The sequence below is a fragment of the Anomaloglossus baeobatrachus genome, chromosome 3, assembly GCF_048569485.1.
Source record: "Anomaloglossus baeobatrachus isolate aAnoBae1 chromosome 3, aAnoBae1.hap1, whole genome shotgun sequence".
Classification (NCBI taxonomy): Eukaryota; Metazoa; Chordata; class Amphibia; order Anura; family Aromobatidae; genus Anomaloglossus; species Anomaloglossus baeobatrachus.
In genome coordinates, this window is record NC_134355.1 from 272,955,842 (window position 1) to 272,974,073 (window position 18,232).

An 18,232-nucleotide genomic window follows, 5' to 3' on the forward strand; every position below is an offset into this window, starting at 1 on the left:
ACATATTAATGAAAAATGTGGCTTTCTATGGAATAAGACACCGGATTGCAAGGTATCATTTTACATGCCCATATAGACAGCTTAGGAGGGTTGATCTTACAGATTTCCTTTAAAACAGCTTGAATCCAAACCTAATATGTGCAGGTCAGGTGAGTGGTGGACTTTGCTACTGGCAGGGATATGTTTCTTCATATACGTGGTCAAATTTGTTGGTACCCCTCATTTAATGAAAGAAAAACCCACAATGGTCACAGAAATAACTTAAATCTGACAAAAGTAGTAATAAAAAAAATCTATGAAAATGAACAAATGAAAGTCAGACATTGCTTTTCTGCTTCCACAGAATTTTTAAAGAAATAAAACTCATGAAATAGGCCTGAACAGAAATTATGGTTCCTCCTTAACTTAATATTTGGTTGCACAACCTTTAGAGGCAATCACAGCAATCAAACGATTCCTGTAAGGGTGGTGTCACACACCGCGACGACGACGACAACGACGTCGCTGCGACGTCACCATTTTCTATGACGTTTCAGCAACGTCCTGTCGCTGTGTGTGACATCCAGCAACAACCTGGCCCCTGCTGTGAGGTCGCCGGTCGTTGCTGAATGTCCAGCTTCATTTTTTGGTCGTCGCTCTCCCGCTGTGACGCACACGTCGCTGTGTGTGACAGTGAGAGAGTGACGAAATGAAGCGAGCAGGGAGCAGGAGCCGGCTTCTGGCAGCTGCGGTAAGCTGTAACCACGGTAAACATTGGGTAACCAAGGGAAGACCTTTCCCTGGTTACCCGATATTTACCTTCGTTACCAGCGTCCGCCGCTCTCGCTGCCACTGCCGGCTCCCTGCTCTCTGCACATGTAGCTGCAGTACACATCGGGTAATTAACCCGATGTGTACTGTAGCTAGGAGTGCAGGGAGCCAGCGCTAAGCGCGGCTCCCTGCTCTCTGCACATGTAGCACAGCGACGCGTGTCGTTATGATCGCTGCTGCGTCTGCTGTGTTTGATAGCTAAGCAGCGATCATAACAGTGACTTACAAGGTCGCTGTTGCGTCACAGAAAATGATGACGTAATAGCGACGTCGCTATGTGTGAACCCAGCTTTAGTGTCAATGAGACTTCTGCACCTCTTGACAGGTATTTTGGCCACTCCTCAAGGGCAAACTGCTCCAGTTGTCTGGTGTTTGAAGGTCGCCTTTTCCACATGGCATATTTCAGCTCTTACCAAAGATGCTCAATAGGATTTAGGTCAGGGCTCATAGAAGGTCACTTCAAAATAATCCAATGTTTTTTCTCTTAGCCATTCTTGGGTTTTTTGACCTGTGTGTTTTGGGTCATTATCCTGTTGAAAGACCCATGACCTGTGACTGAACCAAGCTTTCTGACACTGGGCAGCACATTTCTCTCTAGAATCCCTTGATAGTCTTGAGATTTCAATGTACAACACACAGATTCAAGACACCCTGTACCAAATGCAGCAAAGCAGCCCCAGAACATAATAGAGCCTCCTCCAAGTTTCACAGTAGGGACATTGTTCTTTTCGTGATATGTTTCATTTTTGCATTTGTGGACACAGAGCTGATGTGCCTTGCCAAAAAGTTCCATTTTTGTCTCATCTGTCCATAAGCCGCTCTCCCAGAAGCTTTGTGGCTTATCAACATGTAGTTTGACAAATTCCATTCTGGCTTTTTTATGATTTTTTTTTTTTTCAACAATGGTGTCCTCTTTGGTTGTGTCTCATGAAGTCTACTTTGGCTCAAACAATGACGGATGGTGCGATCTGACACTGATGTTCCTTGAGCTTCACCTTTTAATCTCTTTAGACGTTTTTCTGGGCTCTTTTGTTACCATTTGTATTATCTGTTGCTTTGATTTGTCATCAATTTTCCTCCTGTGGCCACATCCAGGGAGGTTGGCCACAGTTCCATGGATCTTAAAGTTCTGAATTATATATGCAACTGTAGTCACAGGAACATCAAGCTGCTTAGAGATGGTCTTATAACCTTTACCTTTAACATCCTTGTCTATAATTTTCTTTCTCATCTCCTGAGACATCTTTCCTTTGCTTCCTGTGGTCCATGTTGGGTGTGGTACTCTCCATGTCACCAAACAGCACAGTGAGTATCTGTAGCCCTATATACAGGTCCACTGACTCATTACAAGATTGGAGACACCTATGATGCTAATTAATGGACATACCTTGATTTAACATGTCCCCTTTGTCACATTATTTTCAGCGGTACCATCATTTCTGTCCACGCCTGTTTCATGAGGTTTTTTTGTTTTGTTTTTTTCCATTTAGAAGCCTGGTTGAAAAGCAATGCCTGACCATCATGTGTTTATTTCTTCATCGTTCCTTATGGGAGACCCAGACAATGGGTGTATAGCTTCTGCCTCCGGAGGACACACAAAGTACTACACTCAAACGTGTAGCTCCTCCCTCCGGGCTATATACACCCCCTGGATGACAATCTAACCAGTTCAACGCTTTGTGTTTCAGGAGGCACACACACACATGCATTCTCTGATTTTTCTTTTTTTAAGATTTTAATTTTAAAGATATGGAAGAAAAGTGGGTCCAGTCTGGACTCCCGGCATGTCCCTTCTCACCCTACTGTGTCGGCGGTGCTGTTAAGGTTGACTTTACAAGGCTGGAGCCTTCACATGCCGCGCTCCTTCAACATCCTTTTCAGGCTCTGGTTTGAAGTGGGAGCCATCACGGTCCTCTCTGCTTTGCAGGAGACCGGTCTTCATCCGCAGCCCTGTCAGGTTCCTGCTGGACGGAGCGTTTAACCTTCCCTCAGGGACATGGCCCTGCGTCTCAAAGCTAAGTATTGAGACGTTTTTCAGGGGTCCCGGGTACTTTTATTGAGGGGAGAGTATGTCTTTTGTCGTTACTGTAACTTCCGGCCGGTTCTGGGGGTTTTTCCTCAGAACCGCGCCGAGGGTGCTTGCTCGTCGGCCGCATGTTAAAATCTAGGCCCCGGCTTCAGTTTGGGCCTAGTTTCGTTTTCAGCTTCCCCTGCATGTCATTCATGCAGGGGAATAGTGTGGCGCCGCCCACCGGCCGGCCAGCAGAGGGGAGGACACTCCTCTCTGAGGAGCTGTTCCCTCCCCTGTATCTCTCCTTGGCCCTCCGGTTTCCCGCTCTTGGGCTAATCCCCGCCCCCCTCCTTTTTCCAGCGCCATTTTCTCAGCGTTCTCACACTGATCGGCGCTGGATGCTGCAGCTGCTGCTTTTTAGGAAGGCTGACGCTTCACTGGGGGTCCGAGCTGTGGAATCCGGAGGGCACACAGAGAGCAGTCTGGTAAGCCACAACCTCTGGTTGTGGGCTTTTTATTATACACTCTCAGGGCATTCTACAGGAGTGTATTCTTGCTGCAGAGCCTCCACCTCAGCAGCATGTCTGTCACTAGGAGCAAGGCTGCAAAGCTGTACGCTATATGCACTGCATGTAAGCTCATTCTGCCAGAGCCAAGCACATACCCACATTGTGATGCCTGCTCTAACATGGTGGTCCCTCAGCCTGGAGCCTCCTCAGGGGTTCCTCCGGCCGCTCCAGCCCCGGTGGCTGATCCCCCGGCTTGGGTAGCATCTTTTTCCAGAGCTATTTCCCAGTCTTTTGCCGACTCCATGGGACAGCTGTCCCTGACACTGCTGACCATGCATCAGCCCCCTTCTCAGGGCGCCTCTGCTGCTTCGAGCTCTGCAGAGCTCTCAGAGCATGTTCTAGGACCCCGTCCTCCTAAACGGAGACGCAGGGACCCTTCTCCTTCCTCGTCCCACGGCTCTGATTCACGAGCCGAGGTGCAGGGCGAGGAGGATACTTTTACTGTGGGCTCAGACGCTTCCTCTATGTACCCCATTGCCTTGTCTGAGGGTGATGCGGATGTTAGTGACTTGATTGCGTCCATTAACTCCGTACTGAACCTCAATCCACCAGTGTCAGAGGAACAAGCCTCTCTGGTAGAGATACATCAGTTTGCCTCACCTAAGAGAGCTAGGAGTACGTTTTTTAACCACTCCAGTTTTCAGGCCACTGTCACTAAGCCCAGGGCCTGTCCTGACAAACGTTTTCCGAAGCGTAGTTCTGATGACCGTTTTCTCTTTCCACCAGATGTGGTGAAGGAGTGGGCTCAGTCCCCAAAGGTAGACCCTCCGGTGTCTAGAATCTCAGCCTGCACAGTCGTAGCGGTGGCCGATGGCACCTCTCTTAAGGATCCCACTGACCGCCAGGTTGACCTTCTGGCCAAGTCTGTATATGAGGCGGCAGGGGCCTCGTTCTCCCCGTCTTTTGCGGAAGTGTGGGCTCTTAAGGCAATCTCTGCCTCTCTGGCGGAGATACATTCCCTCACCAGGGACTCTATGCCTGAGATGGATGCCTTAACTTCTCAAGCTTCGGATTTTTCATCCTATGCCATGTCTGCCATTCTGGAGGCTTCTCACCGCACGGCGGTGGCCTCCGCTAACTCTCTTGCGATCCGCAGGATCTTGTGGCTTCGAGAGTGGAAAGCAGACGCTTCTTCTAAGAAGTTCCTTGCGGGTCTCCCTTTTGCTGGGTCCCGGCTGTTTGGTGAACAACTGGATGAAATAATTAAGGAAGCTACTGGCGGGAAGAGTACTTCCTTGCCACAAACTAAAGCCAAGAGACCTGTCCAGGACAGGAACCAATCGAGGTTTCGTTCCTTTCGTTCCTCTAACTGGTCATCCTCTAAGCCCTCAGCCTCGTCCACGACCGCAGCCAAGGATCGTAAACCCATCTGGCGCGCGAAGCCGCGTCCTCAGAAGTCCGGAGGAGCCGCTGCCACTAAGGCAGCCCCCTCTTGACTATCTGGCTGCGCCAGCAACGTCCTTGGTCGGTGGCAGGCTCTCCCACTTTGGCGACGTGTGGTTTCAACACGTCTCCGATCAGTGGGTGCGGGATATCATCTCCCACGGCTACAGGATAGAATTTTCTTCCAGCCCGCCAAACAGATTTTTTCTGTCCACCCCCCCCTGCTCCAAAGCCGCCGCCTTCTCTCAGGCCGTGGCATCCCTGCAGGCCAACGGTGTAATTGTTCCGGTTCCCGCCCGAGAACGGTTCAGAGGTTTCTACTCAAACCTCTTTCTAGTCCCCAAGAAGGACGGTTCCTTCCGGCCCATCCTGGATCTCAAGCTTCTCAACAAGCATGTTCAGGTGCGGCGTTTTCGCATGGAATCTCTGAGATCGGTCATTGCATCAATGACCCAAGGAGATTTTCTAGCATCCATCGACATCAGAGATGCCTATCTGCACGTGCCTATCGCGGTCTCACACCAGCGTTGGCTCCGCTTTGCAATCGGAGAGGAACATTTCCAATTCGTGGCTCTCCCCTTCGGGTTAGCCACGGCCTCTCGTGTTTTCACCAAGGTTATGGCAGCAGTGGTTGCGGTCCTGCATCTCCAGGGGTTGGCAGTAATCCCCTACCTGGACGACCTTCTAGTCAAGGCCTCATCCAGTGCAGACTGCCAGCGGAGTGTCTCGCTCACTCTCGCCACGCTCGTTCAGTTCGGGTGGCTTGTCAACCTGCCCAAGTCCACTCTGACCCCGACCCAGGGACTTATGTACCTAGGGATGCAATTCGAGACTCTGCCGGCACTTGTGAAGTTGCCCTTAGTCAAACAGCAGTCCCTTCAGCTGGCGGTGCGCTCTCTGCTGAGGCACCGCCGTCATTCCATCAGGCACCTCATGCAGGTGCTGGGTCAGATGGTGGCGTCAATGGAAGCAGTTCCCTTTGCCCAGTTCCATCTGCGTCCCCTGCAGCTGGACATTCTCCGCTGTTGGGACAAGCGGATCTCTTCCTTGCACAGGCTAGTGGCTCTGTCGCCACAGACCAGGAGCTCTCTTCAGTGGTGGCTTCGGCCCCTCTCTCTGTCACAGGGACGCTCCTTCCTGACTCCGTCCTGGGTGATCCTCACCACGGATGCCAGCCTCTCCAGTTGGGGAGCAGTATTTCTCCATCACCGAGCACAGGGCACTTGGACTCCGTCCGAATCAGCCCTCTCGATCAATGTGCTGGAAATCAGAGCTGTGTTTCTAGCTCTCCTAGCCTTTCACCACCTGTTGGCGGGCAGGCACATTCGAGTCCAGTCGGACAACGCGACAGCGGTTGCCTACATCAATCACTAGGGCGGAACTCGCAGCCGCCTGGCGATGTTGGAGGTTCAACGAATCCTCCAGTGGACGGAGGACTCCAAGTCCACCATATCAGCAGTCCACATCCCAGGCGTAGAAAACTGGGAGGCCGATTATCTCAGCCGTCAAACCGTGGACAGCGGCGAGTGGGCCCTGCACCCGGCAGTGTTCAGGTCAATCTGCCGCAAGTGGGGTACTCCGGAAGTGGATCTAATGGCATCCCGGCACAACAACAAGGTTCCGGTTTATGTGGCTCGCTCCCACGATCCTCAGGCCTTCGCAGCGGACGCGCTGGTTCAGGATTGGTCCCAGTTCCGTCTGGCCTACGTGTTTCCCCCTCTACCTCTCTTGCCCAGGGTTCTGCGCAAGATCAGAATGGAGGGCCGTCGGGTCATAATCATTGCTCCGGACTGGCCCAGGCGAGCTTGGTACCCAGACCTGCTCCGCCTGTCCGTAGAGGTGCCGTGGCATCTCCCGGACCGCCCAGACCTTCTCTCTCAAGGTCCGTTTTTCCGCCAGAATTCTGCGGCTCTCAGATTGACGGCGTGGCTCTTGAGTCCTGGATCCTGACGGCTTCAGGCATTCCCTCTGAGGTCATCTCCACTATGACTCAGGCTCGAAAGTCTTCTTCGGCCAAGATTTATCACAGGACTTGGAGGATCTTCCTGTCCTGGTGTCGCTCTTCCGACCATGCTCCTTGGCCGTTCTCCTTGCCGACCATCCTGTCTTTTCTACAGTCTGGTCTACAGCTAGGACTGTCCCTCAATTCCCTCAAGGGACAGGTGTCGGCTCTGTCGGTATTATTCCAGCGGCGTATCGCCCGACTGGCTCAGGTGCGCACCTTCATGCAGGGCGCAGCTCACATCATTCCTCCTTACCGGCGGCCTTTGGATCCCTGGGACCTTAATCTGGTCCTCACGGCCTTACAGAAACCCCCCCTTTGAGCCTCTTAGGGAGGTTCCCTTGTTTAGACTTTCACAGAAAGTTGTTTTTCTAGTAGCCATAACTTCTCTCAGGAGAGTTTCTGATTTGGCTGCGCTCTCTTCGGAATCCCCCTTTTTGGTGTTTCCCCAAGACAAGGTGGTTCTTCGTCCGACTCCGGATTTTCTCCCTAAGGTGGTGTCTTCTTTCCACCTTAACCAGGACATTTCATTGCCCTCTCTTTGTCCGGCCGTTGTGCATCGCTTTGAGAAGGCGTTGCATCCCTTGGATTTGGTGCGGGCGCTCCGAATCTATGTGTCACGCACCACCATTTTTAGGCGGTGCACCTCACTTTTTGTGCTAACCGCGGGTCAGCGCAAGGGTCTCTCTGCTTCTAAACCGACCCTAGCTCGTTGGATTAGGTCAGCTATCGCCGATGCCTACCAGTGCTCTCAGGTGCCCCCTCCGCCAGGGATTAAGGCGCACTCGACCAGAGCTGTCGGTGCCTCCTGGGCTTTCAGGCACCAGGCTACGGCTCAGCAGGTTTGTCAGGCTGCCACTTGGTCCAGTCTGCACACTTTTTCGAAGCACTACCAAGTGCATGCTCATGCTTCGGCAGATGCGAGCTTGGGCAGACGCATCCTTCAGGCGGCTGTCGCCCATTTGTGAAGTTAGGTTTTGCCTACTTCTCAGTTTGGTTTATTTCCCACCCATGGACTGCTTTAGAACGTCCCATTGTCTGGGTCTCCCATAAGGAACGATGAAGAAAAAGAGAATTTTGTTTACTTACCGTAAATTCTTTTTCTTATAGTTCCGACATGGGAGACCCAGCACCCTCCCTGTTGCCTGTTGGCAGTTTTTGTTCCGTGTGTTTTCACCGGCTGTTGTTGTAGACAGAGTTCCGGTTTTTCCGAGTTTTACTCTATCTCTACTTATGGGTGGATGTCCTCCTTCAGCTTTTGCACTGAACTGGTTAGATTGTCATCCAGGGGGTGTATATAGCCCGGAGGGAGGAGCTACACGTTTGAGTGTAGTACTTTGTGTGTCCTCCGGAGGCAGAAGCTATACACCCATTGTCTGGGTCTCCCATGTCGGAACTATAAGAAAAAGAATTTACGGTAAGTAAACAAAATTCTCTTTTTTTTTATAGATCTTTTTTTTATTACTTTTGTTAGATTCAAGTTATTTCTGTGACCATTGGGGGTTTTCTTTCATTAAACGAGGGGTACCAACAATTTTGACCACGTGTGTATACTGTAATGTTAACATAGTGCAAATTGCAGCCATTAAAAGGTTCTTCCCTATGCTTGTCTTTGATGGCAGGAACCTAGACCCAGATATTCCCATCTCAACCATCAGAGAGGGGGATTATGAAGAGCCAAGAACAGCTCATCTATGTAAATGAATGGAATTTACATTGACAGTGTAGCAAAGCAAAGCAACACTACCGGTGTTACTGGTTGTGGAGTTGTTGCTGTGCTTGCAGTTTTCGTAACCCTGCCTCTGATGGCCGGGAGGTAGAAGCAATTTTTTTTTTTTTGCTGGTCATGTAAGGCACCGATAGGAGTAACCGTTTAAACATAAGAGTCCCTGTACTATTATTGCTGCATTAGAGGTTGGCATATTAATCCATTCTGTACGGTTTCCTTCCGTGACATGTTTCCCTGCTTGTGCAGCTACTAGTGGAGGGTTGTCCTCTTTCACACAGGTGTACTGTAGGCAGTATTTTGTGCCACCATTCGTGAACCAGAACCTAGAGAGAAAAGCTATTGATAAAAGATTTAGACCTTTCTGTGTTTTGGAGCCACTACTGATCTTATGTCATAAATACTAATGAAAAATACTAGAGTTTTAGTGTCCTGAAAGCTAAGTACATACTGTATTTTAGTGCACATTTGATAGGTCTGCTCCTCCTCCTTGAATAAATGTCTCCATAAATCTAAATATTATACAACTGTGCATAGAGGTCTATCAATTAATTAAGGCATCACTCAGTCCCACTCAGGCCCACTGTCTTTATCTTCTACACCACTCCCATCCGTCTCCTGCAGTTTGTGACCTGCCAGCAGATCCAGTGTTTCATTGAGTGCATCGGAGGTCACTCTTCAATGCAAGTCTGAGAGCCTCATTCTTCCTCTTATAGACCTGCTTTGAGAGCTTGTGATGTAACTTAAGACTTCCATTTATAATTTACACTGTCACAAGAGGACACCACGGGACCGGAGCGTCATCTGTAAAAGGTGTAGACACTGAAGGGTGAGTATAAGAGTAGGGGCATGGACCTTAGATTTAAAGCACCACTCCAGTGATGAAACTCTCCCCCCCCCCCCCATCCCCCTCCCCCTTCGCAGAAGTGGTGCTTAAAATAGTTGTATTTACATAGGACTCCACAGCCCCTTTTATATTTGACTCGGTTCCAGTTTCCTAAAGGCATTATCTGGGGGTGTAGTGTTGATAGGCTAACCTTAGTTACCCCACCGATCAGCTGACTGAGGGCACATATCTTCATCCTCTTATTTGCCTGGCAACGGACTGTACTTTCGGTACTAATTGTAGCCAAGTCTAATTCACTTAAACAGCTGTGATTGCACAAATAGCCACTACCGAAATTACTGTGCAGTACTTACATTGACTACTATTACAGCGCTGACCTATTCAATTAAATGGGGGGGGTGTGAGTGAGCGAGCTGCAATACCAGACACAACCACTACAGACTGTATGGGGCTGTGCTGCTCATTGAGCTGGTGGGACACTGTTGTTTAGGTCTCTACTGATCCCACAAATAAACCCCAAACAAGGCCCTACAATATGCGTTCTGACCTATCAGCAGACGCATGTGTGCCCTAATTACACCTCCCTACCCATCCCTGTTATAAAATTGTATAATATGAAAGTAATAAAAAATGTTTTATTACCTTCATATTTCCTATATAAATTGGAGAGCTTCTGGTCACAGGGGCGGCGCCTTGCCCTATGGACATCTGCATACTTTCCGTGGTATCACACCCCTGTGGGCGTGATCCAATGGAGTCACATGAGCGACGTCACCGTCCCTCATTCTATCCTGCGCGCATTGTGGCAGGCTTCTTTTCCGGGTGGTCACACGCCGGCTTCAGACTCTCACTGCACATGTGCAGTGCACATCTGAAACTGACAGGGAGAACCCGGAAGAGAAGCCTGCCACAATGCGCGCAGGATAGAATGAGTGACTGGGACGTCGCTCATGTGACTCCATTGGTTTACGCCCACAGGGGTGTGATACCACGGAAAGTATACAGGGGCATGGCGCCGCCCCTGTGACCAGAAGCTCTCTAATTTACATAGGAAATATGAAGGTAATAAAACGTTTTTTTATTACTTTCATATTCTACAATTTTATAACACAGGGATAGGTAGGGAGGTGTAATTAGGGCGCACACGCGTCTGCTGATAGGTCAGAACGCATATTCTAGGTGACAGGTTCCCTTTTAATGGTGATTTTACACTTAGGAGGACATGGATATATTTCAACTGGATGATCTTATCATGGCACTTATTTTACCATCTGTAATGCCAGCTAGATACCTCTCCTGTTAACACGCTCTTTATGAATACTGACATCTGTTTACCAATAGTGAAACAGACTATGCATTGCAATATACAGTATAGTTACCTAAGGATAAGTGCTTACATTGAATACGCTGAATGTTACTTTACAATGTGGCCGCAATGTACAGTTTGGGGTTTCTGTGGGCGGGCAGGGATATACCATGACAGTAATTAGGGCTCTATCATTCAGGATTCCTGTATACAGTTGGTAATGTTGATGTCTGCTTGTTTGTACGCGGTGTTGGTTTTCTTATAAGCGTTCTTTGTGTGTTATGTGTGGTTTTTGTTTTATACAGCAAAAGAAGAAAAGATCACGAGCCATCTCCTCCTCTGTCTGATGATGACAAAGACATTAAGAAGGAAAGCAGAGATGAGGAATTCAAAGGCCCAATGGAGCCCAAAGAATATGCAGGTTTTCCAGGCATCAGTAGGCCCAGGGGCACATTTGTAAGTTTTAATTAGCTATATTGTGAGTAGTAGTTAAGCATATGTGAATGAATAGAAATGTAACCGTATGTAAGCAGACATCGCCACAATTGTTGGTATGTTAAATGTGGGCATTTTGGCTAATTCTACCAAACACTGACTTTTTATTTTAAGAACCATCATTATACCATTCTACTTTCTCACCACAAGTGGAGAAGGATTATTCTGCTTGGTCTATGAAAGTTTGCTACAACACTATGGGCCTGATTCATCAAAGCTTTGAAAAGTCTAAAAATTTTGGCACAACACTAGACTGAAAATGTTTCTATTTATGGCTTTTTCACGCCATTTTTGCCCAGATCGACAGTGGTCAGGGCATGGCAATCACTGTTGATCAAATTCATGAGAAGCAGCATTCCTTAATGAATAAATCTCAATTTTGGCCCCAACCTGGAGTAAGATGTGTGTTAAAGCCAATAAGGAGGTGCACCCTGCTTGTCAGATGCCTCTGATTCATAAAAGGCTTGCACCTCTTAATGAATCACACGCCCCCTCTTTAAGATCGGTGCGAAAATCAGATGAATATGTTAAGGTTGTCAGCAAGCTAGCAGAGGGCCTCTAAATCCTAGATCAAGCTAATTAACTAATATTCTGCTCTTATTACTAATGTGTGTAGATGAAACATTACAAATAGGGATGATTTGAATACCTCAAATATTTGGCTTCGCGAATATCCGACGAATAGGTCGCCGCTATGCGAATATTCGATGTGCAATGTAAGTCTATGGGAGGCCCGAATAGTTCTGCATAGTTGTTACTCGGGTTTCCAATAGACTTACATTGAGCATCGAATATTTGCGAATAGTCGAATAGCGGCAACCTATTCGGCAAATATTCACAAAGCCGAATATTAGAAGTATTCGATCATCCCTAATTGCAAACTTGCTTTTTTCCATGTCTAAAGATCACCAAACACATTAGATGACAGTCAGCTGAATGATCATTTAACCAGCTTCCATCTCTCACATATACAGGAGTGCTTGTTTGACTGAGCACTCCTGCGCTATCCATGAGACAGCTACCGCCAGGCATGTCTTGACAGCGGCTCATCTCTAGGAGACAAAACGATCGGCCAAATTTATACTTGCCAAATCGGTTTTCCCCAACAATAGATTGTCTGGAGCTCCCTAAAAGAAAGATGTTGTCCCAACTTAGCAACTTATCCACAGGCTATTTGCTAACTTAATTATCTCCATCTTCAGCAGTCCCATAGACTGAATACAGAAGTGGTTTATATGCTTGCCTTTTGTTCCTTTCACATGGGACCTATTTCTCAGGAACAATAGGGGACCGTCAATGACCAGAAAATTATCAATTATTCTGTGGATAGTTGCTGTCTTCTTAAGGTTAGTCAGTGTTTGCAGTGTTTTGGATGTAGCATGTTTTCGCTGCGTCCAAAACACTGCATTGTACAGTACAAGCAAAATAGATTGGATTTCTAGAAATCGGATGCCCACTGTGTGTGTACAGCCTGCATTAAAAACTGACCTGCGGTGCGGCTTTCCTGAGCCACAGCATGTAAATTATTTGCTGCAGTCGCAAGCATCCTCTGTAGGGAGAACACAAGCGAGAGACCGCAGCGTCAAGAACCATGATCGTGGGTATGAGCAGCTGCGGTCTCCTACAGGACACAGCGGGTCCTTATCGTGGGCACGTATCCTTTAAAGAGGACCTGTCACCAAAAGCAGACAGTTTTTGCTTTTATTCTATTCCTGCTGCTCCCAGAATCCCCCCCCCTCCCCCCCATTAAATCCATTTTACTGTGTCAGAGATAATGTGCATATTATGCAAATTTCTATGGTCTTTACCAAGGAGGGTATGTGTTAATGCTGCTTTACATAATTAGTAAGCATTGCTCCTTTAGTAAAACCCATAACAATTAGCACATTTAGTGCACTAAATAAAGAGACCCCCCCCCCCGACACACGTATTTGGGACCATATGGTGGATTGAAAAAAAGAATAACAAAAATGGAATACTAATGAAGCAGCATAAATAACATAAGAGCAAAAACTTGCCACTTTTGACCCAGTGACAAATTGTCTTTATGTTCTGTTTTAGATCAATTTTTTGTGTTTTCCTATGTATACGGTATTGACCAAAATTTTTACGCAGGGGTGGGAAAAAAAAATGGTGCAAAGTAAGAATGTTTTCAAAATTAAAGTGCTAAAAGTTTACATTTTCTTTGTTAAAAATAAAAAGGAACAAACCAAATAGAACTTTACATGCAGTCAGGGTATTTTGTAGCATTATAGTCAGGTGTATGAGTAACATTTTACAGAACAGATAGTGGTCATCTTCATATGTAGGTTGTAACAGTCATTAACTCAAGCAGAAACGGCTATGTAAGTGGCTTAAAACTGGATAAGGAACAGCCAAACTCTGCTACAAATGTGAGGTTGTGTAAGACTGTTTCATGTCACAGGACATACACTATTGGACTAAGCACAGACCTAGACACAAGGTAGTTATACTGCATCATCCGAGTCTCCCAAACAAAGATTTCAATGTGGACTGGGGTTTCAAGATGTGCTTTTCAATCTCCTTTGAAGAAGCACCAAGTGACAGGCACCTAGATGCAGTGGTTGATCAAGGAAACTTAGTACAGAAGTGATCTTCATGGAAAAAGTGCAGTCAAATACCATTCCTTCTACATGGAAAGATGGCCAAACAAACAAATGAAGAAAAACGGCAGCTTGTGATTTGGTTTGATAACTCAAAATGTGAAATGTTTGGCTGTAACAAAAGGCAGTTTGTTCAGTGAAAGGCTGCAGAGTGATACTGTAATGAGTGTCTGCAGGTACCAGTGAAGCATGGTGGAGGTTCCTTGCACGTGTGGGGCTGCATTTCAGCAAATTGAGATAGATTTGGTCAGGATTAATAGTGATCTCAGTTATGAGAAATACAGGCAGATACTTGTCCATCATGGAATATCATCAGGGAGGAGACTAATTGGCTCCAATATTCTGCAGTAGGACCGCTATCACAAACAGCATTCAGCCTAAAGATAAACAATTAGGCTGTGTGCACACGTTACGTTTTTTACCGCGGAAACGCTGCGTTTAGAACCGCAGCGTTTCAGTGGAAAATTGCATGCGTTCAGCTTTCCCAGCAAAGTGTAGGAGAAAGCCGAAAAATCAGTGCACACGCTGCGTTTCTAAACGCAGCGTTTTGGATGTCAAAAATCAGTGCGGAAAGAAAAGCAGCATGTCACTTCTTTTGTGCGTTGTGGCTGCATTCTCTCCCCCATTGAAATCAATGATGCGGGTCAGAACACAGCTACAACGCAGTGAGCTGCTTTTTTGTTGCGGTCCGTGGGCTTTGTCGGCATACAGAACGCAGGTATTTACCTGGAAGTGAGGTCAAGAAGTTTCCTGTTGACCTCACTTCCTGGCAAAGTTCAGGAAAGCCCCCGGTGTCGCCAAAGTGCCTGCCTCGACCCCCCCCTCCCAAAAATCCAACATGGCCGCGCGCACAACAGCGCACCGGCCGCCCTACTCCTCTGTTTCTGTCGCATGTGCAATAACACATGCGACAGAAAACTGCTCCCCATGCCCTGCCAGGTCACCCCCTATTCCCCCCGGTGTCCTCCGGTGTCCCCCGGTAACCCCCATACCTGTCACAGCGCTGATCCCCCGCGGCCCCCTCCTCCTTCACAGTGCGCGCCGGTCACATATGCCGAGCAGCTGACAGCTTCCTGTGTTCAGTGTGAGCTGCGCTGGCTGCTGCTGCTGCTCGGCACTGTGCAGCTGTGACCCGGGGAGAGTGGGTGCAGATTCTTTGCACCCACTCTCCTCAAATGGAGGGTCTGCACTACTAGAAAATGGGGGACACGTTCCCTGAGCGTGCCCCCCATATTCTAGAAGGTCCAGAGGTGACGTGGGACGTCAAAAATGGATACTGCGGACCCAAATTTTTTTCTTTTCAATAAATTGGTGAAAGAGGATATGTTTTTGGGGAGTGTTTTTTTTTCAAATTTTTTTTTGGTTGTCAATTTTTTTTGCTATTACTGTCAATTAGTTATGTCTGGTATCAAATAGACGCCGTGACATCACTAATTGCTGGGCTTGATGTCAGGTGACATTACACATCTGGTATCAACCCCATATATTACCCTGTTTGTCACCGCACCAGGGCGCGGGATGAGTTGGGGCGAAGCGCCAAGATTGGCGCATCTAATGGATGCGCCACTTCTGGGGCGGCTGTGGCCTGCTATTTTTAGGCTGGGAAGAGTCCAATAACCATGGCTCTTCCCATCCTGAGAATACCAGACCCCAGCTGTCAGCTTCACCTTGGCTGGTGATCTAATTTGGGGGGGACCCCACGGTTTTTTTTTTTGTTTTTTTTTTTTATAATTTCTAAATAAAAAAAAAAACAAAACCGCTTGGGGAGCCCTCCAAATTGATCACCAGACAAGATGAAGCTGTCAGCTGTGGTTTGCAGGCTACAGCTGTCTGCTTTACCCTGACTGGCTATCAAAAATAGGGGGGACCCCACGTCATTTACTTTAATTACTTTTTTTTGGGCTAAATACAAGGCTAGGCACCCTTTAGTGCCACATGAAAGGCACTAAAGGGCGCCAGCTTAGAATATGCAGGGGGGGTGGGACGTTATATATATGTTTGACATCCATTGACACATTTTAGGCTGTGTGCCCACAATCAGGATTTGCAGCATTTTGGATGCAGAGTGTTTTCCCTGCGTCCATAACGCTGCATTGTGCAGTAGAAGCACAGTGGAAGGAATTTTAGAAAGTCCGTGCATCTTTTCTCCGCAGCATAAACCGACCTGTGGTGCAGCTTCCCGAGCCTCAGCATGTCAATTTATGCTGCGGAGACTAGAGTGTTCTCTGCAGGTAGCATAGAGCTCCACAGCAGCCTGAACCCAAATCGTGGGCATGGGCAGCTGCGTTCTCCCGTGGACAACACTCACATCTCTGCAGGAAGGCTGGCACTGTGTACTGGATGTACTGTGGCACTGTCACTGGATCATGTGGTCAAAAACGCACCTGAAGAAAACGCATGAAAAACGCATGCATTTTTGATGCGTTTTTCCAAAACGCATTGTTTACAATTCTCCCCTCTGCCAGAGGGTGCGTTTTTTTCCGCGCTGAAAAAAACGCAACGTGTGCACATAGCCTTAGTCCTGGAAATTATATGTCCCTTATAAACTTTGATCTCAACATCGAGTCTTTCAGGGATTACTGGAAAGCAAAGGATGGTCGCGAACAATATTGATTTTGATTTAATATCCTCTCATTCATCCACTTTGCATTTTGTTAATTATTAAAAATAAACTAACATTTCTATTTTTTTCAACATTCTTACTTTGTGGCTTTTTCCACTCCTGCCTAAAAACTTTTGAATACTACTGTCTATTTCTGATTACTGAAATCTGAGCTTTCAGTCTTTTCAAAGATTTAGCTTCATGATATTTGTACCTTGCCAGCATACTGAAAGCAGCCTCTCTCCCAGCATGTACCAGCTTTAACATAGCAGCAATTTGCTACCTGTTCCTAAGGAGCTAATAAAATAAGTTTTAAGTATATTTCCCATTTTTACCAAAGGAATGGACATGTGAAGATCTGTCTTTCTGCAACATAGTAGAAGAAACAATTCCAGGATCTTTACACTGTAGAAAATTGTGAAATCCTTGCAGAATGTTCACTGTCTTCCAAGCTTATGTTTACAGTACAAAGCTATATTTGCGTAATACTAGAGCCTAAGGGGCCAAGTGCTCTTTTGTTCTCTGTGAGAGCCATTGCTCATCTGCCGAGAACAACATAACTTCAGACCGAAATCGGACATGCCAGATCCTTAACGTCCCAAAAATATATCTGGAGCCTCCCATACACATTACACTGTTGGTCGAGCTTGCTGTTTATTAGCGGGTTTGGCTAATATTAGTTTTAATGTGTATGAGAGCCTTTAAAGGGAACCTGTTGTGAAAAAAAAAACCAAAACGGTATTAACCTGCTGATATGGGGTTAAACTGCAGGGTAATAGTATTCTGCAGCTATGCGACCACCACCTTGAAAGTCTTGCTGACAGGAGGAAGTTTAACTTTATTCCTCCTGGCAGCCTCGGACGATTGGTCATGGACGCTTGGCCGGTGAGGCTTCAGTCATCGCTTGGTACAGAGTGGTGGCTGTAACCGTGCTCCGAAACTGACTTTACAGCCGGCTCAGCAGTAAATCAATGCAGATCCAGCTGTCAGTCAGTGCTGGGGCGTTGTCACAGCCGCCAATCGCCATGTACCCAGCTGTGACTGTAGCCGCCCCTTTATGACTGAAAGCCCAAGGCTGCTGGGAGGAACAAAGTTAATTTCCTTGCGGTAGCCTGTTTCAGGACGCTATTAACCCCATTAATATCTGCAAGTTAATAGCATTTTTTCACTTAACTGATTCCTTTGAAAGCAGAGTGCTCAATGAAAGATTTTAGTGTTTTTTTACAGCCAAGACTTCGAACGTCAAAATCCAATCTGTGCTATAAAGGAATCTCACATTTAATCCTATACTTACTGTGCGCCACCTTTTTGCACACATTTGGATAATAATTGGAAGTTTTTTTTCCAAGGTCAGTCTCCATTTTTAAGGCTTGTATGACTAAATTATTTTCTATGTTTTGTCTAAAGGCCGCTTTACACACTGCGATATCGGTACCGATATCGCCAGCGTGCGTACCCGCCCCCATCGGTTGTGCGGCACGGGCAAATCTCTGCCCATGTCGCACAACATCGCCCGGACCCATCACACGGACTTACCTTTCCTGCGAGGTCGCTGTGACCGGCGAACCGCCTCCTTTCTAAGGGGGCGGTTCGTTCATCGTCACAGCGACGTCCCAGCAGCGTCACTGAACCGCTGCCCAATAGAAGCGGAGGGGCGGAGATGAGCAGGACGAACATCCCGCCAACCTCCTTCCTTCCGCATTGTGGCTGGGAGGCAGGTAAGGAGAGCTTCCTCGTTCCTGCGGTGTCACACGTAGCGATGTGAGCTGCCGCAGTAACGAGGAACAACTTTGTTACTGCTGCAGTAACGATATTTGAGAATGGACCCCCATGTCACCGATGAGCGATTTTGCACGT

The 18,232-nt window shown here is 47.4% G+C and overlaps 1 protein-coding gene across 5 annotated transcripts in view; it reads left to right on the top strand.

The window, feature by feature from the left end:
* Positions 1–18,232, top strand: part of BCLAF1 (BCL2 associated transcription factor 1) — a 110,805-nt gene that overhangs the window by 63,500 nt on the left and 29,073 nt on the right. For 4 of the 5 annotated variants that reach the window (XM_075339847.1, XM_075339848.1, XM_075339849.1 and 1 more), the window contains exon 9: positions 10,960–11,110. In XM_075339847.1, the coding sequence (XP_075195962.1) occupies positions 10,960–11,110 (151 nt within the window). Of the gene's footprint in view, positions 1–10,959; positions 11,111–18,232 lie in introns of those variants that run through there. The other variant, XR_012751624.1, reaches the window with a different exon arrangement.